A 20,835-nucleotide genomic window follows, 5' to 3' on the forward strand; every position below is an offset into this window, starting at 1 on the left:
GACACCCCAGCTGGAATACTGGATCTGGGTTTGGGGTCCCCAACATAAGAAGGTCATGGACCCGTTGGAGTGAGTCCAGAAAAGGGCCACGATGATGGTTGGGGGCTGGAGCACCTCTCCTTTCAAGGCAGGCCGAGAGACTTGGGTTTGTTCAGCCTGAAGAAGAGAAGGCTCTGGGGTAACCTTATGGCACATTCCAGTAACCAAAGGGGGCCTACAAAAGAGCTGGAAAGGACATGAAGTGACAGGATAAGGAGGAATGGCTTCAAAATGACAGAGTGTAGATTTGGATTAGGAAGAGATTCTTGATTGTAAGGGTGGTGAGAAATAGGAACACTGGAACAGGTTGCCCATAGAAGTTGTGGATGCCCCATCCCTTGAAGTGTTGAAGGCCAGGTTAGATGTGTCTTTGAGCAACTTGATCTAGTGGAAGGTGTCCCTGGGCATGGCAGTGAACTTAGACGGTGTTTAAGGTCCCTTCCAAGCCAAACCATTTTGTGATTCTGTCAGAGTTTAGGAATGGTATTCTCCAATTTAGTGCTCCCAATAAAACCACACTGCTTCTTGCTTCCCCCTCTCCCCCTTCCCCCTGCGGGTGGCTGGAGAGAATTGGAGGCACAAAAGGCAAAGATCCCAGGTTGAGGTAAGAACAATTTGCTGGAAACAACAATGAGACGAGAAAATGAGCAGTATCAGCAACATACTAATAACAAAACTGTACAAAAGAGATAGTGATTCACAAGCAAAAATGCTCATTGTGGAACTCACGACCCAACAGTGGCCACACTGCCCCAACCTGAAGAGAAGCCTTCCTCGCCGAAAAAGACTCTCTTCCTGCAACCTCCAGCAATGACATGAGGTGATACAGAATAACCTTTGGGTCGTAGCAAGCCAGCTCCTCGTTACTGCCAAAATTAACCCTGTCCTGGCCAGAACCAGGACAGATTCTATGACAATATCTCACAGCAAATATTTCATCTTTTACCAAAGCATACTCAGGGATAGCTATGGCTAAGGAAGATGAAATGGATCTATAAATCCTTACAAAAACTTCTGCCTCTCATCTCGTCCCAAATTCTGTCTTCAACCCTGTGCTTCCCAATTACACATACCTTCCTACCCAAAACTTGTCACTAAGTCTGTGCTGTATTCTCTTATTTTCTTAAAACAGGAACATAATCCCTAGTTCCCTTATTTTTCTGTAACATACCACAGCAAACCCAGACTCCAACCCATGTCCCTATGATTCCCTCTTTCCTTACCCCGTACCTCCCAAGGTCCCATATACCACAGCAGCAGTGTAGCCACCTTTGTGCAACATTATGTCCCAGCTTCTGAATTTGGGTAGCTGGAGATGTTGTAGATTGACTGCAGTTACTGTGCAGTAATTCTGCAGATACTGTGGATTAGCTGGTGCGTATGGGCATGACACAGTATGGCACTACCACTCAGCAGCCAGTGTTTGTTTAGCAGCTTGAAAGCTAAGTAGTAGCTTAATAGGAAGTGGGGCATAGAGTTCAAACATCTCTGATGTGTTCATAAGTTAACTAATAGATACCAAAGATCCACCCAGGTGGCCAAGTGAGGGGAGCACTTCAAACACATCAGTCAGCATCTAGATACATAATGGCCAGGACTGCAGAGAGCAACAGATGGGTAGACAGAAGTTACCATACCCAGTGACATTCCATGCCCTTCTATTACAGGTTCATGAGAGTTTTCCTTGTTTAAGGAACAAGACTGTCTCATGTGGCCTATTTCTGTGTAGCACAAGTTCATCAAGTACTGTAAGACAAATATTAGAACAAAAATCAGAGAGTACAAGGCGAGCTCAGGAGACCAGATGTTCTATTTCAAACTGATAGAAAGTCCTTTGGAGAGGACAAAATTCCGTCTAATAGTTTCTTCTCAGAAAACAATTAGTGCCCTGGTGATGATGTCTGTGGTGTTTGTATAATAAAGGTCAGTATCATGGGTCTAATCCTATGTTCCTTTGATAGGCCTTCTATGAGCCTTAAGCTGGTATCACAGAATCACAGAAAATGGTGAGTTGGAAGGTTGCACAAGGGACCCACAGAAGTCCAACTCCTGACCCTCTCCAAGAGTCACACAATGGGCCTGAGAGGATTGTCCAAATGCTTGAACTCTGTTAGGCTTGGTGCTGTGACCACTGCCCTAGGGAGGCTGTTCCAGTGCCCAACCACCATTTGGGTGAGCAGCCTTTTTCTAATATCCAACCTAAACCTCCCCTGACACAACTTCAGGCCATTCCCTTGGGTCCTGTCACCACAGAGAAGAGATCGCTACCTGTCCCTTCTCTTCCCCTCATGAAGAAGTTGTAGACTCCAATGAGGCCTTCTCTCAATCTCCTCTTCTCCAGGCTGAACAGACCAAGTAACTTAAGTTGCTTGTCATAACAGCTTCTCCTCACAGCCTTTCACCATCCTCGTTGCCCTCCATTGGACACCTTCTGATAGTTCAGTATCTTTTCTATATTGCAGTGGCCAAAGCTGCACACAATATTCAAGGTGAGGCTGCCCCAGTGCAGAGCAGAGCAGGACAATCCCCTCCCTTGCCCAGCTGGTGATGCTGTGCCTGGTGCACCCCAGGACATGGCTGGCCTCCTGGCTGCCACGGCACTGCTGACTCAGATTCAACTTGCCACTGACCAGGACCCCAAGCCCTTTCTTCAGCACTGCTTTCCAGCCTTTTATTCCCCAGTCTGTCTGTACATTGAGTTTTGCCCCATCCCAGGTGCAGAATCTGGCACTTCCCCTTAATGAACTTCATATGGTTGGTGGTTGCCCACCCAGTCCTCTTAATTTTTCAAGGTTTCTCTGCAGGGCCTTCCTGCCTCCAGGGGAGGCAACAGCTGCTCCCAGTAAAGTATCATCCGTGAACTTACATGGTACCCTAATATGAAGTGGTACAAAAGTTTAAAGGCAACATAGCACCTTTGGACATATATAATTGGCTCTGAAAAGTACAGTACAGAGAAGGTATATGTGAATGCCTGGTATTTGTTCGAGGAAGCATTCCCTGTGTAATTCTTGGGACACAGAGACAAACTTTTACTCAACCCCTGCAGAAGCCTGTATTCTCTGTAAGAGCCTGATTCTATTGATTCACTTCCATATTTTGCCCCTGTGCCTGATCCCTTGCTGCACTGAACCAAATAGTTGCCTCCAGGGTGAACCCAAGCTACAAAGCAAAGGCCAGCTCATTCCAGAGACTCTGTGCTATGGACACTGCAGATAGAGGAGGATATAGGGTTGATCTCAAGAGAAATAAGCAAATCTATCAATTCTGCTCTCTTTGCTAGTTAGCCCTAGAAGTTCCTAAATTCAGTCCTTTGAGTGAGGAGAAAAATAATCTCTAGAGTCCTCCCTTGTGGGAAGGACTATAATCACAAGATTATCTTATTTTTTTGTCTTAGGGGACTGTCAGCTTCTTCTCCTCCAGCTGTGCTTTAAAACAAATTATTGATCTTCAGAAGGACATTTGGCCGCAGGGTTTCAGGCTCTCCCAGGGAATGTATTTCCCTTTGGTTAGTGATAGCCACCCTTCTATTCAGTGTGCTTAATCTTCAAGATCACCAGACATCTGACATCAATGCACACTCACTTCACAGTTTAGAGGAATAGCACTGAAAACTGCATGACACTAACCTACTAAATATACAAAATATCTGTTACACAATCTCCTAGGGTATTACTTCAGTTCCCTGGAGTGACACTGCTTACACTGACAGCTTGGTTTGGAGTTATGTTGTCTTTATTTCTGTCTCTTCAGGTAAAAGAGGATGTGCTTTATTATATGGCAGCATTTTTATTTCGTCCTTTATTCTGCCTGTATTTTACTGACTACTTATAAACTGATGGTATAATTATGGAATCAAAGAAAATAGTAATGGAGGAGACCTAATAGAATGACTTGCCTTGAAATGTAGACTTGTTCCACAAATCAGTGTTTTCAGCAACCTGTGATTTGCAATTCCCATAAAATTTCCAGCAGAGATACAGATCCTGCAGTTTATTGTGAATTCAGGCAGACTGACAATAAATTTGCTTTTCTTTCCAGATTCTCAAAATAGTGCTCTGTAATATATTTTCAGGTGCTATGTCCATAAATAACTTGACATAAGGTTGATGTAGATATTTTGTAGATATTTTATTAGTGTCCAGTTTGTTGCTAAAAAAATGCTGCTCTCCCTCCTTCTTCCTTCCAAAAATTCACATACCTCTCTGTCTGTCATTGCTCACCTCACTTCTTTCTATGTAACTAGCCTACTGCTCCAAATTAGTCATCTCAAATTCCACTTATATATTGTCCTTTCCTGAAATAGGTAGCTAAAATAGACGGGATAAACTGCTCTAGAAAGGTGCCTGTCTCTCCCCATCTACTAAAGGGAGGCCCAACAGGACTAACATCAACCAACTGCCTAACTCTTAGAAATTTAAAACTGTGGGAGATGTCTTTCACCTTTTGTATGAACACTGTTCCTGTTGCACGTCAGTTTGGTCTTCATGGAAGAGATGTTCAGTACAGCTACCCTGGCTTCCATGAAGCTACATTAACTCATGGCAGTGGTGCCAGACCCCCTTGTTAGCTGTTCCCCCACTCTTATGAAGGAAACAATTGTAACAGAATAATAATGCATCAAGTTTTAATTTTGCTTTCTTTTGCAGTGATGTCACCTGCAAGACATCTTTTACAAATTTTTAAGCTTCTTCCCACTGATAATTTGCCTTATCAGGAAAATAAAATATAATGTTTGGAGTTGTAAGATATGTGATCTCTTTTCTTTGCGTAGGAATTACGACTGTGCTGACTATGACAACAATCAACACTCACCTGCGAGAGACTTTGCCTAAAATTCCATATGTTAAAGCCATTGACATGTATCTCATGGGCTGCTTTGTATTTGTCTTCTTGGCCTTACTAGAATACGCCTTTGTCAACTACATTTTCTTTGGAAAAGGCCCTCAAAGGCAGAAAAAACTTGCAGAAAAAACAGCAAAGGCAAACAATGATCGCTCAAGGTTTGAAGGCAATCGGGTAGGTTTCTTTAATCTATATATTCTCTCTATTTTTACATTGCAAGGACTATCACTATGAAAAAAACCAAAAAGGCTTGCCTAAAAACATCACCATCTGGTGACACCCAACCACATCTTTTTGTGGACAAACTCGGGCATTTTCATTTTCAGGAACCGACATAGAGGAATATATGTAGGCATACAAATGTGGAAGTGAGTATGATCTGTATGACAAGTAAGGGTAAGAGGAAGACAGTGGGAGAGCAGCTAGCTTTAAGACAAAGGCTCAGATCTACAAAGGCATTTATTTGCCTATCAAATACAATCTAACTGTGATTTTAAGTGCCTTTGTACACTGCCTATATAAGCAAATCCAGAATGTGAGCACACTTTTCCTCACTACACTTAGAGCAGATGCATTTACCAGAGAGAACAGATAAAGGATTTGTTCTTCCATGTTAATTAACTGGCCAGAATAGTATGCTGTGTGTGACATTGTCATCTGCTGCTGTTTAAGACCAGCAGAAAACCATAAGTCCTAGAGAAACTTTCAGATTGATTTCTGAAGCATGGTATTGTCAAGGTCTGTGCTGGTTATGCTCCAGCTATTTCCTTGCCTGAAGTACTACTTTATCCAGTGAATACCTCCTTTTTTAATCTTTGAAAGAAAAATTCAAGGTATTCAGCAGTATCTGACATTAACTGTCAGTTTGAATATAACATCTTTCTTCTTTTTACTAAAATGCTCCCAGTGAGGGTTTTTCATTCAGTTTGGTTGAGTAAGACTGCTTTTTTTCTATCAGCTATAAATTAGAAGAGTTCACAGTGACAAAACTACTACCTGTTCATCAAAACCAGTATCATAAAAGTAATTTCAAGCTATATTTGTTTATCCTAATGATTCTGTCTGCTATAGTAAATGTAATGCAGAACTATACCTAATTATCACCACTCATATATGTGAAACAATTCTGAACCAATAAACACATTTTTGCCCAGTATATTATGAAACCAGATTCTCATCACAGTTGGCAGCACTACTTAGAACTAAGATATCAGGACGAAAGAATTCTCTTTACTGGAAAAATAAATAGTCATAATAATAAAAACATACAGATGGGGAAATAAAAGAGTATCTGAATTGAAAGCCATGGAGAAGATTTTAACTGCAAGCAGGTAATGCAGATGTACGCACTAAGGTTTAGTTCTCCTGCTGGAAGCCATCTGGTGAATCTCATCCATTTAAATGATTTACATAACTCAGTACAAGACTTGTTAATGGGTCCAATACTACCCCATGTCTGACAGTTCTTCTATCTTGAGATCAGTTTGTCCACATTGTCAAAATAATCATTAGTACCTTAACTAATGAAAATGTATATTTTCATACCCAGTTCATGCCATTTCTCTATCCTGGATCTGCTCATACCATATAGCAATCTTTTTTTCTGGCTTTTGACATAAAATGTTCTCTTTTGTTTCTGAAGCATATCATGAATGGTTCTGATTCTTCTGCTGGTTTAATATCAACCATGCATGAATGAAAAATTTCTTCACAGGAAGGGTTGTCAAACATCGGAACAGGATGCCCAGGGAAGTGGTTGAATCCCTGTCCCTGGAGATACTTAAAAGACATGCAGATGTGGCAGTTAGAGACGTGGTTGTAGTGTGGTGGGGGGTGGTCTCTTCTCCCATGTAGCAAGAGACAGAATGAGAGGAAGTGGCCTCAAGTTGCACTAGGGGAGGATTAGATTCTATATTAGGAAACATTTTTTCACAGAAGAGGAAGTCAGGCATTGGAACAGGCTGCCCAGGGAAGTGGTGGAATCACATCACTGGAAGTGTTCAAAAGTCATGTGGATGCAGCATGTGGGGACATACTTGAGTGGTGAACATGGTGCTGGATTAACAGTTGGACTCAATGACCTTAGGGGTCTTCTTAACCTAAGAGATTCTATGATTCTCTCAAATAAGGATACAAATTCAGCATACCAGAGTTTAAAGAGTGTGTTACTTTGTCCCTTCGAGTCCCAGGTGTGAAAGGGAACTCTGTATGCTTTGTAGAACCATAGATGTTCATATTGACTGTGAATATTAGCTGTTCAAATGACGCAGGATAAATAATATGGTATGGTCCCTTTCTGTGCAGAAAACATTTTGTCCCCAGGCCTCAGCTGGAGAATTCAGCAGATCTTTGTAGCATGGATTCAGTGCCTTCAGAGAAGCAGTGCCAGCACGCAACAGAAACAGACAGAAACATTAGGTAGAGCTAATTGGAAATCTTTCTTTGAAACAAAACAAAGATGGAAGATTCAGTGGATGTAGGATTTAATTTCTCATTTGATAAACACTGGCAAATGCGAAGCATAGGGAATTGATCAGAACAGGCAAGAGGTCCCATGGATTTCAAGATTCACATCTCAGGGAAAATACATCTAACAGATGTACTTTGGGCAAAGTTTACTATGGCTTTGAGACACCACAGCCTTGAAGCAGGAAAATGAAAACAGTTTCTATGTTCTGGGTCATGTCCACTATTTACCATGCTGTGCAGATATCCATGGATGCAGCAGGACTGGGGTCATGCTAGAGTTTTTATCATACTTTCTATGGAAGACAGTACCGGAAAGCTCTGCAACCTTGGTTCTGACCTCTTCAGGGATAGTAAAGAGTAATTAACTTCCAATCTCTCCTTTAGTGGCTCTTGAAAATCATTGAATCTGATGGAAATAACAGTTGCTTGCTTCTTGCTTTAGAGTTGGGACTCAGGTGCTGGATGTTTTGGGAGAGGCTCACACAGTGTACACCAATACTGCACAGTAAAGGAGGCGTAGAGACATACGTGGAGACTGCTTTGTGCAAGTTCAATGGAACTATTGGTTTTGTGGTTTTGCTGAGGCTTCAGTCTTCCATGGAGTGTAATTCCATTCAGAAAGGGAAGGTTTCTAATCCTGGGAAATACTTCCAATCTCATGTGATTTGGGGCTGAATGACATTTTTAAAGAAAGGAAGAATGGCAAAAGCAGGCAGCTCACTTTGCACTTATCACCACTATTTAATGACTGTCAAATGTATGCTGTGCTGGAAAGGAGATTGAAAAATGTTCACATATAAAACTGGAAGAAGGAAATATTAGTTTATTTCTGACTACTATTTTGGGTTGCTCTGTTGCTGTTTTGTTTTAGTAATTGAATTTGCTTGTTTATGAACCGTGTGCATGAGCTCCCTGTCACTGATTAAAAATACTAGCTCAGGGCGCTAGAAAAACAAAACAAAACGAAACATAAACCAAACTGAACCAAATAAAAAAGTAAACATTATTGAATTTATTGCCAACATCAGATACTGTAACATGTGGGTGTAGTGACTGAACAACTTGGTGCCGTTATCAGGTCCAGCTAGAGTCAGGAGGGGCTGTGGTGCTGTGGAAGTCACTTGTGTTGGGAGGCAGCACTAGCAGACAAGGGGCAGCTCAACACACTGCCTGGTACTCAGACCCTGAGTTCAAGCCTTACTTTTATGGTTCCCAAGACTGGCAGTGCTGCTGAGACAGTGTCTTTCTCTCAGGCAAAGGGAACAAGAGAAGGCAGTGGGAAAATGGCATGTTATTTTCACTCAGAAGTGTTTTAGCCCATGGAAACCGGTAGAAACATAATGGATACTACTATAGTAGTCTATTTTTTACACATCAGAAAACTGAAGTCTGGAGTGCAAGCTAGCAGGCTTGGTTATAAACACTCCTCTTATAGTAACAAAAGGGCTTTTCATGCTTTCTTAGTCTTATTGGACTGTAGAGCAGGGGAGTTTTAATAAAAAAAAGTTCTAGACCACAAAATCCACAGATGTGGGTATGTTTGTGTTTTATTTGATAATTGCTTTGCAAAGCAGTTACTCTTCATGCTCAGTAACTCTTCTTCATAATGAATGCATTTGCATTGTTCTGCGTCAGAAGTTATGGGTTTGAAAAGCCAAAACTGGCACAGCCACCCCCCTTTTGGTGCTGCTGCTATGTCTCTCCAGTGCCAGGCTTTTAGGTACTTGTCTCTGAGTTAATCCTGGTACGATACGACTAGGGCTTGCTGTCCAGCTCTGTCCATGTGTTGAAACCAATGAGCCAAATAGCTCCAGGTGTAGGGGAAAGAAGAGCTCTTGCAGCATGGAATTGGCCCAGCCAGTGTCCTCACGTTGCAGAGGTGACAAAGAGAAGCAGTGGGGAGAGAAAAACTCTGCACTGTATTCTCCTGTGTAGCCCTGCTGAAGGTGGCATGATGGCTAAAGCACGTCTGACTAAATTGAATCTCTGGAAAAGGTTTCAGAAGATTCAGAGCTGGTGATGAGATGAAACCTGAGTGAGCCTTTATGAGTGACTCATCTGTGGATCAGCAGCTGACTACAAAGAAAATTTCACACTTAGCCGTCTCTTCTTTTGACTGCTTTTGCATCACATATTAATTCAGAAAATGCACTGTAAATAGTATTCCTCACTGAACTGTTCCAGCCTATCACAGTAAACCGTAGTTACTGAGACCAAATAGGATGCTGCTTTTTTGTGTGTATAACTGATCTTCATACACATTCCAGTTTGGGATTGAAAACTCTTTTGAAAACCTTGACACTCTGCTTCATATATGAGGGCAAGCTCTAGGATAAAGGAAGAAATTAATTTTGATTTTTCATAAAATATGGCTTCGTATATGGTATTGATACCTAAATTAAAGTTCTCTGATTGTGGACAAACTCAGAAAAGAATAGGTGGTCTCTAAAAATGTTTCCTTTGAAAATTGATCCCCATTGTTATGAATCAAATCCATTTCTCCTGTTTGTGTTGGCAAATCCAGGCTTCATTTGTAGCTCTCAGCTTTCAGGTTTGCTACATAAATTGTTTCTTTTTAATAAGGCTCAGATACAGCCTAATTTACAGCTAAATCAGCATGAGAGAGCTTTAAGGCAATCCTGTTCTCACTTCTTGTTCACTCTTGTGCTAGAGGCTACTTGTATAATCAGATGGTTAGCATGTGTTTTGAACATTGCTCCTTCTGGGCCAATCCACAGAGGTTATGTGATATGTTAAATTCCCCTGCTAAAAACATTGCTTTTTGGTTCAGACTGGCAATTTATGTTTTCAGTTCGGTGAGACCAAAAGTTCAGTCCTAGAGTATCAATCAGGAGGGTAACTATCACACAAGCTCATTAAAGCGTCAAACCCCTAATGGCTGCCAGACATGTGGGAAGAGCTTTCTCTGACAAGAATAATGCATAACCCTTTATAAAAGGGCCCTTCTCATCAGGCAGTGTCTGCATGTATTTTTAGCTCTGGAGATTCCTGGCTCAAACCCCCGCTGTTGGCCAAGGCAGCAGTTACCCACCAGGCATTGCTGAGAATAGAGGCTCAGGCCACTTAGATCTACTTAGCAGTTTTGTTAATTGCAGCAACCCTTCTCATAAGTGGGATTTTATTCTGAAAATTAATATCTTGGCTTCCGTGGCAAAATTATCACTCAGTTTAAATTGGGAAGTATGAGAATAGCAAAACTGGCAGTATTCTCCTGTGCATCTTCATGTTTCCTAGGTACTTTTTTCAGTGCTGTTTTGAACAGTGGGATATTTTTGAAATATGAATGTGATGAGTAGGTACCAAATTTTGAAGTATATCTGTCAAGGGTGATAAGCACAGCTCTCGTGGGAAGAACTGTCATCCTGTAGCTCATGGTGGGGACATTCATTGTGCACTGGGAGACTCATACATGTACTAATTTTGTTTTGCAGCCACTTTGGACAAGAATGAATCATGCAAATCCTGAGACAGTAAGAAGGATTTTATGTGCAATTCATAGTACAGCTCAGAGACTGTAATAATCCAGACAATGTGAAATACAGGGCAAAGGGACACTATGCATTTGTTTCCTTTTCTTCCCCCATTGATATACATCAAGGTTAATTGTCAAACTTCATTATTACTTGATAGACAGTGATAATAGTATGGAAATTCCTAATTAGTTTGCTTCTTCATACTTTCCTTGTTTTTCAAGGACTTTCCATCTTCCCAGTTCTGCTGGGTATCCTGGGCTCATCTACTAAGCTGATATAACATAATTATCTCTTTTTTTTTTTTTTTGGTGCTTATTAATTAATATCAACATATTTAGATGGCAGTGAGAGAAGTATCAACTTTTAGACTCAGGGAGAACACTCAATACTATAATTTTTGTCTTGCATTTTTAAATATTTTTTTAAATATTCAAAGCATAATGGGGTCAATGAATTTAGCTTCAAGCCCAGATAAAACGTAAGGCCTGATTGCATATTGTTCTACATGTTGGAAAGCCATTTATGCATAAGTGAAGAAGGTGAAAGAGGCAGACACTGATCTCTCTGGTGACCAGTGACAGGACCCAAGGGAATGGCCTGCAGCTGTGTCAGGGAAGGCTTAGGGTGGATATTAGAAAAAGGTTCTTCACCCAGTGGGTGGTTGAGCAGGGACAGGCTCCCCAGCGAAGTGATCACAGCCCCAAGCCTGACTGAGCTCAAGAAGGGTTTGGACAATGCTCTTGGGCACATGGTGTGATACTTGGGGATGGTGCTGTGCAGGGCAGGAGTCAGACAAGACGATCCTTGTGGGTCCCTTCCAACTCAGAATATTTTTTGACTCTGTATGTACCTGAATACTAATTTTGATGCAAAATAATGCAAGACTAACTACAGAGACAGAGCTTTTCATTATGTTATTTAAACCCCCTATTTGCATTTATATTGCTTCACATGATGGGAAGTGTTTACACGGTATTTAAAAATTTGGGCTTGATGAACAACTAAACATACCTATGGGGTTTGAGCAAAATGCTTCCTCTTTTTGTGTAGTAGAGTGTAAGACTCACTCCTTAAAATTTATGGAATATTAAGCAGGGAACTGAATGAGCTTGAAATAATTCCAACTCAACCTAATAATAAATCAAGCCTTATCATAGTTTCCTGGCCCTAGTAAAGTGCTTTCAAACTGGTATTAAAGTTGAAGTTTTCAAAAAAATATTGGGGAAAGATATTCAGTAGCAGTTGCTATATCTTGTTTCTTAAAAATAGAATAGCTAGCATCTAAATGAGCCTGGATTCTGGGTAGAATTAAGAAGCAGACTCAAGACTTCCCAGATACAATAGGACATTGAAGTTTTGGACCTAGAACATACAGTACAAGTTGTCCACTGGTGACATGGTGTTCCTCCGAGAGCAAGGAGCAGGTTCTTTGTGAACGTTATCGTAGTTCTCCTGCTTCTGGCTTCAGTTAGGTGAGTGACAGTCATTTTTGTGTAATGACATTAGGCTGCTGGAGTATTTAAACTTTTCACTTGTACTGTAATATGTATCGTTCAGAAATGACATGTAATATGTATCATTCTTCATTTTGAAGGTGAACCTTCAAAAGTGAATCTGCTTCTCAAAATGGACTTATGTGAGCCTCAGTCACTTCACCTTGGTGCAGGAGCTGAAGTTACTCAGAGGTGGGAGGGATGGAGTTTAATAAAAATTGATTCTGAAATAAGAGCACTAGTTTTGCATATTTGTGTCCATGCTGATTCAGCAGGGAATTCATGATTTGGTACTCAGCTGTTTTTATCTGTTTTGATGAGTTCATTGGGAAACACTCCAAAGAAACAATCAACCCTTGCTTGTGTTGGGAAGGAGATATGAGAACCAACCATGAAGACCACAGTGAAGAAATGGGAAGGAATGGCTTCAGGTGGAGCCACAGTAGGCAGATAGAAGGGGCCGCAAAGAGAATGGAAGTGCAGGGTTGGCAGAGAAGTAAAAAAAGAGAAATATTTTGGTTAAAGAAGGATGGTAAGAAGTGAGGGGAAATTGGCCAAATCCACAGTGTCATCTCTGATTTATAACAGCATTTGAGTGTAAAGCCTGGTATTAGCATTTTGGGGAGAATTTCCAGTGCACAGAATGGCATTTTTGAGCCAGGTGATAGAATTCTATTCTAAGGGTCTTAAGGCTTAAAACTAAAGTTGCATCAAAGACTTTGGCCTTGTTTGTCATATGTAGCCATGACTGTCTGTAGTCCAGTCAGCTACTTTTTTAAATCTATATTTTTAAATGTTACCTGGGGTAACATTTTCCCTGGAGCCACTGGGCAACACTCATGTTCATTCATGGAGGATTTTGCCTTCCCTGTATATTCAGGCAAACATGAGGTGACTTGCACAGGATACCCTGCCATTATTGGTTTGCTTCTTTAGTCGTTGAGAGAGCGTGTGTAACCTTGTCAAAGTAATTTAAATCATTGCTTAAATGGTTCCAAAGTCATGTTTATGTGCAAGTACTTTTTAACATGCTGCATGCATTAAGTATTCATACTTTAAGACACCACCTTAAGATTGTCACAAAGTATTAGCATATAGTGCTCTAATGTTGTCAAGGGCTTAGGTGGTTTATTCAAAACCTCTGAAGGAATCAATTTGAGAGAATAAATCTCAAGAGTATCTGTGGACCAGAGGCTTATTTAGCTTCTGCAGACCCCTTCTTCTCTCCATCTGCTCCTTCTCGTATTTGACATGCAAGCCTGTTGCTCCATTACAAAGAGATGCATTTCAAAAGTATCTTTCCAAATATGTTTCATTTGACATTTTGAGAAAAATGCATACTGTCATGCAGCTTCATAGGACATAATGGTATCTTCAGAAAAAGAATTTACACAGAAGTTGCAACTTTCTTGACCACCTTTCTGGTTTGATTTTCAGATGCAGTGACAAACAGTGAAAAGTTAGCACATCAAAGGCAGAAGCCATGTTAAGGTGGCACGTGAAGTTGGCAGAAAAGGTGAAGAAGGCTATGCCATGCAAGGAAATAATAGGAGTAAAATTAATTCCTTGATCAGGAGAAGGCTGAATGAGTAGGTGTACCCTCCATCATACAAGCTTTCAACTGACAGCTCACAACAGTCCAGGCTCAGTACAGAAGGAAAAAAGTACTCAGAATGGGCTGATGTCTGTGTATATGTAGGTGGCAGACAGAATCAGGAGAGATCAGGAAGTCCTGAGAGAAAGAGTGGTTGGCATCTGTGGTAGTGGAAGGAAAAGGAGTTGGGATGGCAGGGCTCTCAGGGTGAAGCCCACCAAAATGGTCACTGCTGTGACATTTTTAATAAGCTGAAGGATGTTTCTCAAAGCCTAGGAGGAGATGGGAAAGGAGATGACATTTGATGCCATGGAGGTCTGGATGAGAGATTTTAGTTTTAAGCTTCGTAAGGAAAAACCTGGTTGTTGAGATACTTTAGTATTACATAAAAAAATATCCTGAACATAATTTGTACTCTTAGTGAGGAAAAAAAAAAAGAATAGAAGAAACTGAATCAGTTCTTTTCAGAGACCACCATAAGTAGTGATGATATCCATGACTGTATTTTACACTTGCGTTACAGAGACTGCTCAACAGCACAAACTCCTTTCTACAAAGCTCAAGATCTTACTTTTGTACCCAAAGGGTTTCTGCCACAGAGAAAATAAATTCTTAATCACCACTGAGGGTTCTCCATGCCATTATTTTTGTTCATGTTGTTTATTTTTATTTATAGGCACTCATCAGCATATTGTGCCATTGCCTACAGCAGCAGGATTTGTTAGATACCTTAGGATTTTTTTCCTACTTGCCTGTATATCATTCATAGTATTTTATATTCTTTTTTTGTATTTGCAAGCAGCTTGGCAGAGCGTTACTGATATACTATCATAATGGTCTTCCCTGAGAAGAGAGAAGCTGAAGCATCAATAATTGATGAAATAAATATCCATTTCACAACATTTTAATACAAATGAAAAAAGTTAAATGCATATGGACAGAGACATAGCTGCGCATACTTTTAATCCATCACACAGAGCTTACAAAGGGCATGGTATCAGATGACTGTGCAAACTTCAGAAGGCTGTGACAGTAGTCTGTTTTTACGGCCACTTTTAAACTGATGCTTCTAGAATGAGATATTCAACTGCTACACAGTTCACACAGCTAGATCATGTGGCAGGTTAGAAAAATGTATTAATTGCGTGATGAATTATGGATGAATAAATTGCATGTATAAAACTGGAAATTATCCTGTATTCCATGATTCACTATTTCTGACATAGAGAACTAAATTCTCTTGAACAGAGTCACACGTGCGTTAACTGTCTGAAAATACCCAGCATGGAACATTTATTTTATTTTCAGCCATCTTTTTTCTTGCCCCAAAACTGGCAGAAAATTGGGAGCTGATCCCTGCATTACCTGTATTGACTGCATATCCTCCAGCATGTAGGGCCTGGGGCATGGGGGATGTGCTGCCCCACCAACAAAACTAGCAAATACTGACTCAGACAGCATTGCTTGGAACTTCTCATCAGTGCCACTCATGGGAACTCTTTAAGTGTTTCTGAACTGAAGGAGCCATACACAACTCTGTGCTGCTCCTCTTTTGCCACTCAGGACTGGAGAGTCTGGTCCAGATTTTAAGACTCTAAATGATCAGGACCTTTTTCTCTATTACTGAAAATGGCATTGCATTGCTCTGTACTTGTAAATTTATATGGGGTTTTGATGATTTTTGTATGGAAGGTCTCTGTCATATGGCTGACCAGGGACCTGTATTTTGTCTATCAGGGTGATGCCCAGTCCTTGACTGAGTACAGTTTACTGTTAACACAAACTTTGACCTTGCTGTAGTTGCAGTTGCTATTAAATTAGCAAAGTATTATTAATCCTAAACCAAAATATCTACATAGAAATCACTGTCAAGTTTCTCTCAACAAAAGTATTGACTTTGTTAGCATGATAAATATAGTTTGTGCTAAACACTGGTCACTGCCTCTGGAATAGGGAGGTGGAAGGGAAGAGTGCCACCTATTTCCTCAGTTCAGCAGCTTTTTGTCTATGCCTTAAGTTCCTTGGTTTTCAAGATCCATCACTCAGACAGAAAATCCCTGCAGTTAAGTATTGCCATGATTGGAAAACTGTGCAAATGACTTTGGAAGGAAAGCTTTAGGAGATAAGTTGTAAATAAGCTCTGGGATTATAAAATGCAGAGTTCAGCACACCAGAACTGTTCTTGTGATTTTAGCAGACTTCACAGGCACTTTTTTTACCTGGTTTTAGATCTCAGATAGGAAATAAAAAAGCTAATCCAGTTTAATTTAATTTTCTGCTGTAGCAGAGAGAGGACCCATCCCTTACCCTCTCTCCCTCTATTGCCAGCGATGCAGAGGTTTCACTGAACTACACCACCCTTTAAAATGTGGCTGGTTTAGAGGGAGAAGAAAATGGTAGAGTTTGCTGAGTACAGTTTTGTACTGGATGTTTGGTAGTATGATGATAACACTGTTTGTGAAAGTATTTAAGTACATGCCTAATTTTAGGCAGCTGAATAGTGCCATTTCTAAGATTATCACATGCTTAAAATTAATACATTATTTTTTTTAGATATGTATGGGTTTGGAGATTTACATACACCCACATTCTGCTCATTGATGTCAAGTCTTTTGAAAGAATTTATGTTTCTATTTTTGCCCCCTAGGTGGACACCCATGGAAACATCCTGCTAACATCGCTTGAAATTCACAACGAGATGGCAAGCAACGAGGTCACCACCAGCGTTACGGAAGCCCGAAATTCAACTATATCGTTTGACAACTCAGGAATCCAGTACAGAAAACAAAGCTCACATCGTGAAAGCCTTGGAAGGCGTTCGTCAGAAAGAACAGGCCCCCATAGCAAGAGGGGCCATTTACGAAGAAGGTCTTCACAACTGAAAATAAAAATCCCCAATCTAACAGATGTGAATGCCATCGACAGATGGTCAAGAATGGTGTTTCCATTCACATTTTCTCTTTTCAACTTAATTTACTGGCTATACTATGTTAACTGAGTGACTGAGTTTTTTTTAAAGGACTTCAATTATAACAAGTGAAGTACTACTTGCCTGCAGAGTTTATATATATATATTTATATATATATTTATATATAAAAAAATATATATATGAACTTTTACTATGTAGACCATACTCATGTATGTGTGAATACATGTAGCAAAGAATTGTGTGTACTTTAAAGCACATACTGCAAAGCAAAAGTATATGTATGCACACACACATGAACACATTCATTCTGAGGTTATGGACACTTTAACATAGAATTCACTTCAGAGGAACCTTTTAAATTGAAAAGCAGGTGTCATCAAAGCAGCAAGCCTTGAGAAAGTAAGTGTTGTGTATTATCACTACAAAACTTTGATTGTCATAGAAATTTTCAAACAGCTGTAATCATGTATAAAGTCAGTATTTAGTAACATCCTTTGTAAATGCTGCCATACACACTAATCATAAAGCAGTAGAGTTACACTGGTAAGTTTAAAATAAGTTATTTATATTGCAGATCCATCAACTACAATTTCATCAAGCCAAATTTATTTTTCTCTGCTAAAATTTCTTGGGCTTATAATGTCATAATGCATCTTTTCCCAGTCCTGAATGGGCATAGTTTTCAATGGTCTCTTGCTTTCTCTTGTGCAGTCAGCAACCTGATCATGGGAGTGTTGTAGGTCTTTGGAGACACATACAGGTTCATAACATTTCAAACAAGCATTTTAAGTGTCCATCAACAGTGAAATGAATCTTTTGTAAGTACTGTAAATGTACAGCACATTTTCCTTCCCTTGGACTGGTTCCAGCTGCCATGTCATTTTGAAAGAGAACAGCACATTTTTAGTATAATTTAGCTGAGAATTCAACTACTGTCAATGTGCTCTACATCTGCTGTAGATTTAAAGATTGTTATTCCAGTGAAAGTATAGAAGATGTCTCAGGTTATTTGTTACTTCAACATGAAATCACCTAGCTGTAGCCTTTTTTAAACATGCATTCATATTATTTAATATTCTTATAACATTGTATGTTAATGTAAAATATATTTGCATAATATGCATATATTTTCTCAATATTTTTCTTCCCTATGCTTGCTATCGTGACCGCATGTTATGTCATATTTTTGTTTCTGTGATGTTATAACTTTTTATTCTCTAGAGTTGAGCAAATAGAGCACTTCTGATACTTTGATTCAGTAATGGAGCATTTTCGTATTTTATTTATATACTGAAAGTATATATGCCTACACTTACCAAGGTAGTGTGCTGCCATCACAGATCACAAGAGTATGTTTTGTTTCAGCATTAACTGTGTTCTAACATACCCTTCCTGCAAATGTGACCATTTTGGTTTTCATCCCAGTTCATTCCCTCACTGGGATTCCAACTTTTTTGAGTCTAGTAGATTGTAGTCATCAAAGTATGCCAATTTCAGATCTGTAAACTTAATTTGTTATTTATCAGAACTAAATCTTTCTAAAGAAAAGAAGATATATTTTTTGTAAACAGTGTTTCTATCATGTACATTCTCAAATAACAACAAATACAGTAGCATAAATAGATCTAAAAAAAAACAGAATTCAGAACCCTGACAGTTCTCTGCATGTGAAATTCCTCTGTACATCGATGGGATTTTTTGACAGATAGAGAGCTTTGGATGATAGTTGGAGACTTCTGTGGGGGAAAATATGTGTGGATATTCATCTAGCAAAACCACCAAATATGAATGAAATAGAAAAGGCTGCCTTGGCTCTGTAATGACTGCCCCGTGTTCTCCCTAGTACTTGATTTGCCTGTGAGTAGAGCACTGATTCTTGGGTTGCTACTGTGTATGGCCCATTACTGTTCCCACCCCTATTTGCAGCTGAACTGTGAAACTTTGCTGAAATTCCAGCATAGATGAGCCTGGGTTGCAAATGTGTTTCAGTTCCATCCTCGGGGCTGCTCCTTGGGCATGAATGGGCTCGCACGGTTGCCTTGCAGCATCGCTGCAGTGCGATCCTCAGCTGGGAACGTTCACCAGAAGCCCGGCTGCTGGCATGGGCAGGATCAGCGCCGCAGTCCTGCTGCATTGTTGGCAGTGGTGCAAAATGGCTGGAACTGCAGTTTTTAAGCACTGTATCTGCAGACAGCCACACAACATGAAGAGCCTCAGAGGAACCCGTGTAGCTGGAGCAGAAAAACTTGGTGTTTAAAAGCTCCTCGGTATTAAGGCCCATTGGTAAAGTGCAACATATTGTGAGCTCCCTAATAGCTCTTCAAACTGTGAAGGGATTATAAAGCACATTGTCATCTTTATAATCAAAGTAACTAACAATTAACACCCTCCCAAAGTACATATTAGATAGAATTGTTGAAAATCTCTCCCAAGTTATCTTAATAGTAAAATATTAAAAAACCCATCTGATTTTAATAAAAATTATAAATGGTAGGGTTTGCTTTAGAAAAATTTTCCTACTGAAATGATCTCCAAGCAAGTCTTCCTGTAAGTGCCCTAAAGAACTACCCTAAAAAGTGGGATTTGAGAGTGGTCCTGCCCTCCTGATTTAATCACCGCACTCTGTTTTCTTCAAGTCCCACCTCCTAGAAATCATGTGGTCAGGCAGAAACCTTCAATTAGAAGTGTCTTTTTGGTTGTGATAGAAATATATATTCCAAATCCCTCTGAAATCAGTTCTTCAGTACAATTTCCAAGGCAGAAAATTACTCTCTGTACAGAGAAAAGAGGCAATGTGGATTTTTCAGGGCCCTGCACGTGCAAGAAGACTGAGTCTCTGAGGACTCTCTCCCTCTCTTACCATTTGCGCAACTGGAGGGCAGCAGGTTACTGCAGCCCCGTTCAGGGAACTGTACTCCCCATCTTGCCTGTCATGGCAAAAAGTAGGCAGTTGCATGTTTCAGCTTTTTCACAAGATTTCACATTCGTTGGTCTAGTCACAAACAACTTTAACCTTGAACAGATCCAAGTCTTGCTTTGACTTGAAAAAAGCCAGGAAAATCTCACTTTAGGTTACCACTTCATCTTACACACACATTTTTTGTGCCTTTTTTGCCAACTCCGTTCCTACAGTCCCAGCACGACTTCTTACACAAAAAACCACACACATACAACCATGAGTTAAGAACAGTGTTTACCTTGACCTCCCATTTTCTGGCTTTTGTCCCTGTGCATTAGCTGCAGTATATTATTTTAACCTTAGATGGCTTTAAGACTAAAAATGGTGATTTCAATTAAATCACACCAGAGTAATGTATTTCATAGCTAATTAACTCCTTTGTAACTCAACACTGCTATAAAAAACATTTACACATAATTTGTTTGTAAAAGGCATTAAAAAAAGGAAAACTGGAACTATCTTCTGTTATAGCCCAAAGGGTCAATAAACAGTAGAAATATTATGATGGTTTAACTCTAAGTTGATTTCATCCCAGTGTAATGATAAACTAAAACCCAGTTCTTTTTGCTTAAGGCACATCTATGTATTTTTGGTATACTTCAGCAGTGGAAAAAAAAAAGAATAGTAAAATGGAATGATGAAGAGATGCTTTTTGAAAATATTGATGAATGAATATTAATTATTAAAAATGATTTAAAACTTAATTGGTGTGCTTTTTTTTTTCTGGGGATGGAAGGAGCACGATGACTCTTCAGCTAAATTTAATCTTAAATATCATGTAATGATTAGTCTTACACACTTTATAGAAAAAGACCAAATGTGAAATCATTTTTTAATCAACTCACAAATAGCAGAAGAGATTCTTAAGCATTAAACAACTGTATTTCCTAGTGTTTTATATAGTAGATCAAGGAAGAGGGAAAAACTACATCCACTAACTTAGCAAGATTCTTAATAGCAAAGCAATCTGTCTTCAAGCTGTGGCATTGCCAGTTAAGAGCAAAAAGTTTGT

At 39.8% G+C, this 20,835-nt stretch overlaps 1 protein-coding gene across 2 annotated transcripts in view; it reads left to right on the top strand.

The window, feature by feature from the left end:
• Positions 1–20,527, top strand: part of GABRB3 (gamma-aminobutyric acid type A receptor subunit beta3) — a 200,639-nt gene extending 180,112 nt beyond the window's left edge. For both annotated transcript variants that reach the window (XM_032100294.1, XM_032100296.1), the window contains 2 exons: positions 4,814–5,058; positions 16,582–20,527. In XM_032100294.1, coding sequence (XP_031956185.1) covers positions 4,814–5,058; positions 16,582–16,932 — 596 coding nt within the window. In that variant the 3' untranslated portion in view covers positions 16,933–20,527. The remainder of the gene's footprint in view (positions 1–4,813; positions 5,059–16,581) is intronic.
• The last annotated feature ends 308 nt before the right edge of the window (positions 20,528–20,835 follow it).

Source organism: Corvus moneduloides, chromosome 2 (assembly GCF_009650955.1).
Source record: "Corvus moneduloides isolate bCorMon1 chromosome 2, bCorMon1.pri, whole genome shotgun sequence".
NCBI lineage: Eukaryota > Metazoa > Chordata > Aves > Passeriformes > Corvidae > Corvus > Corvus moneduloides.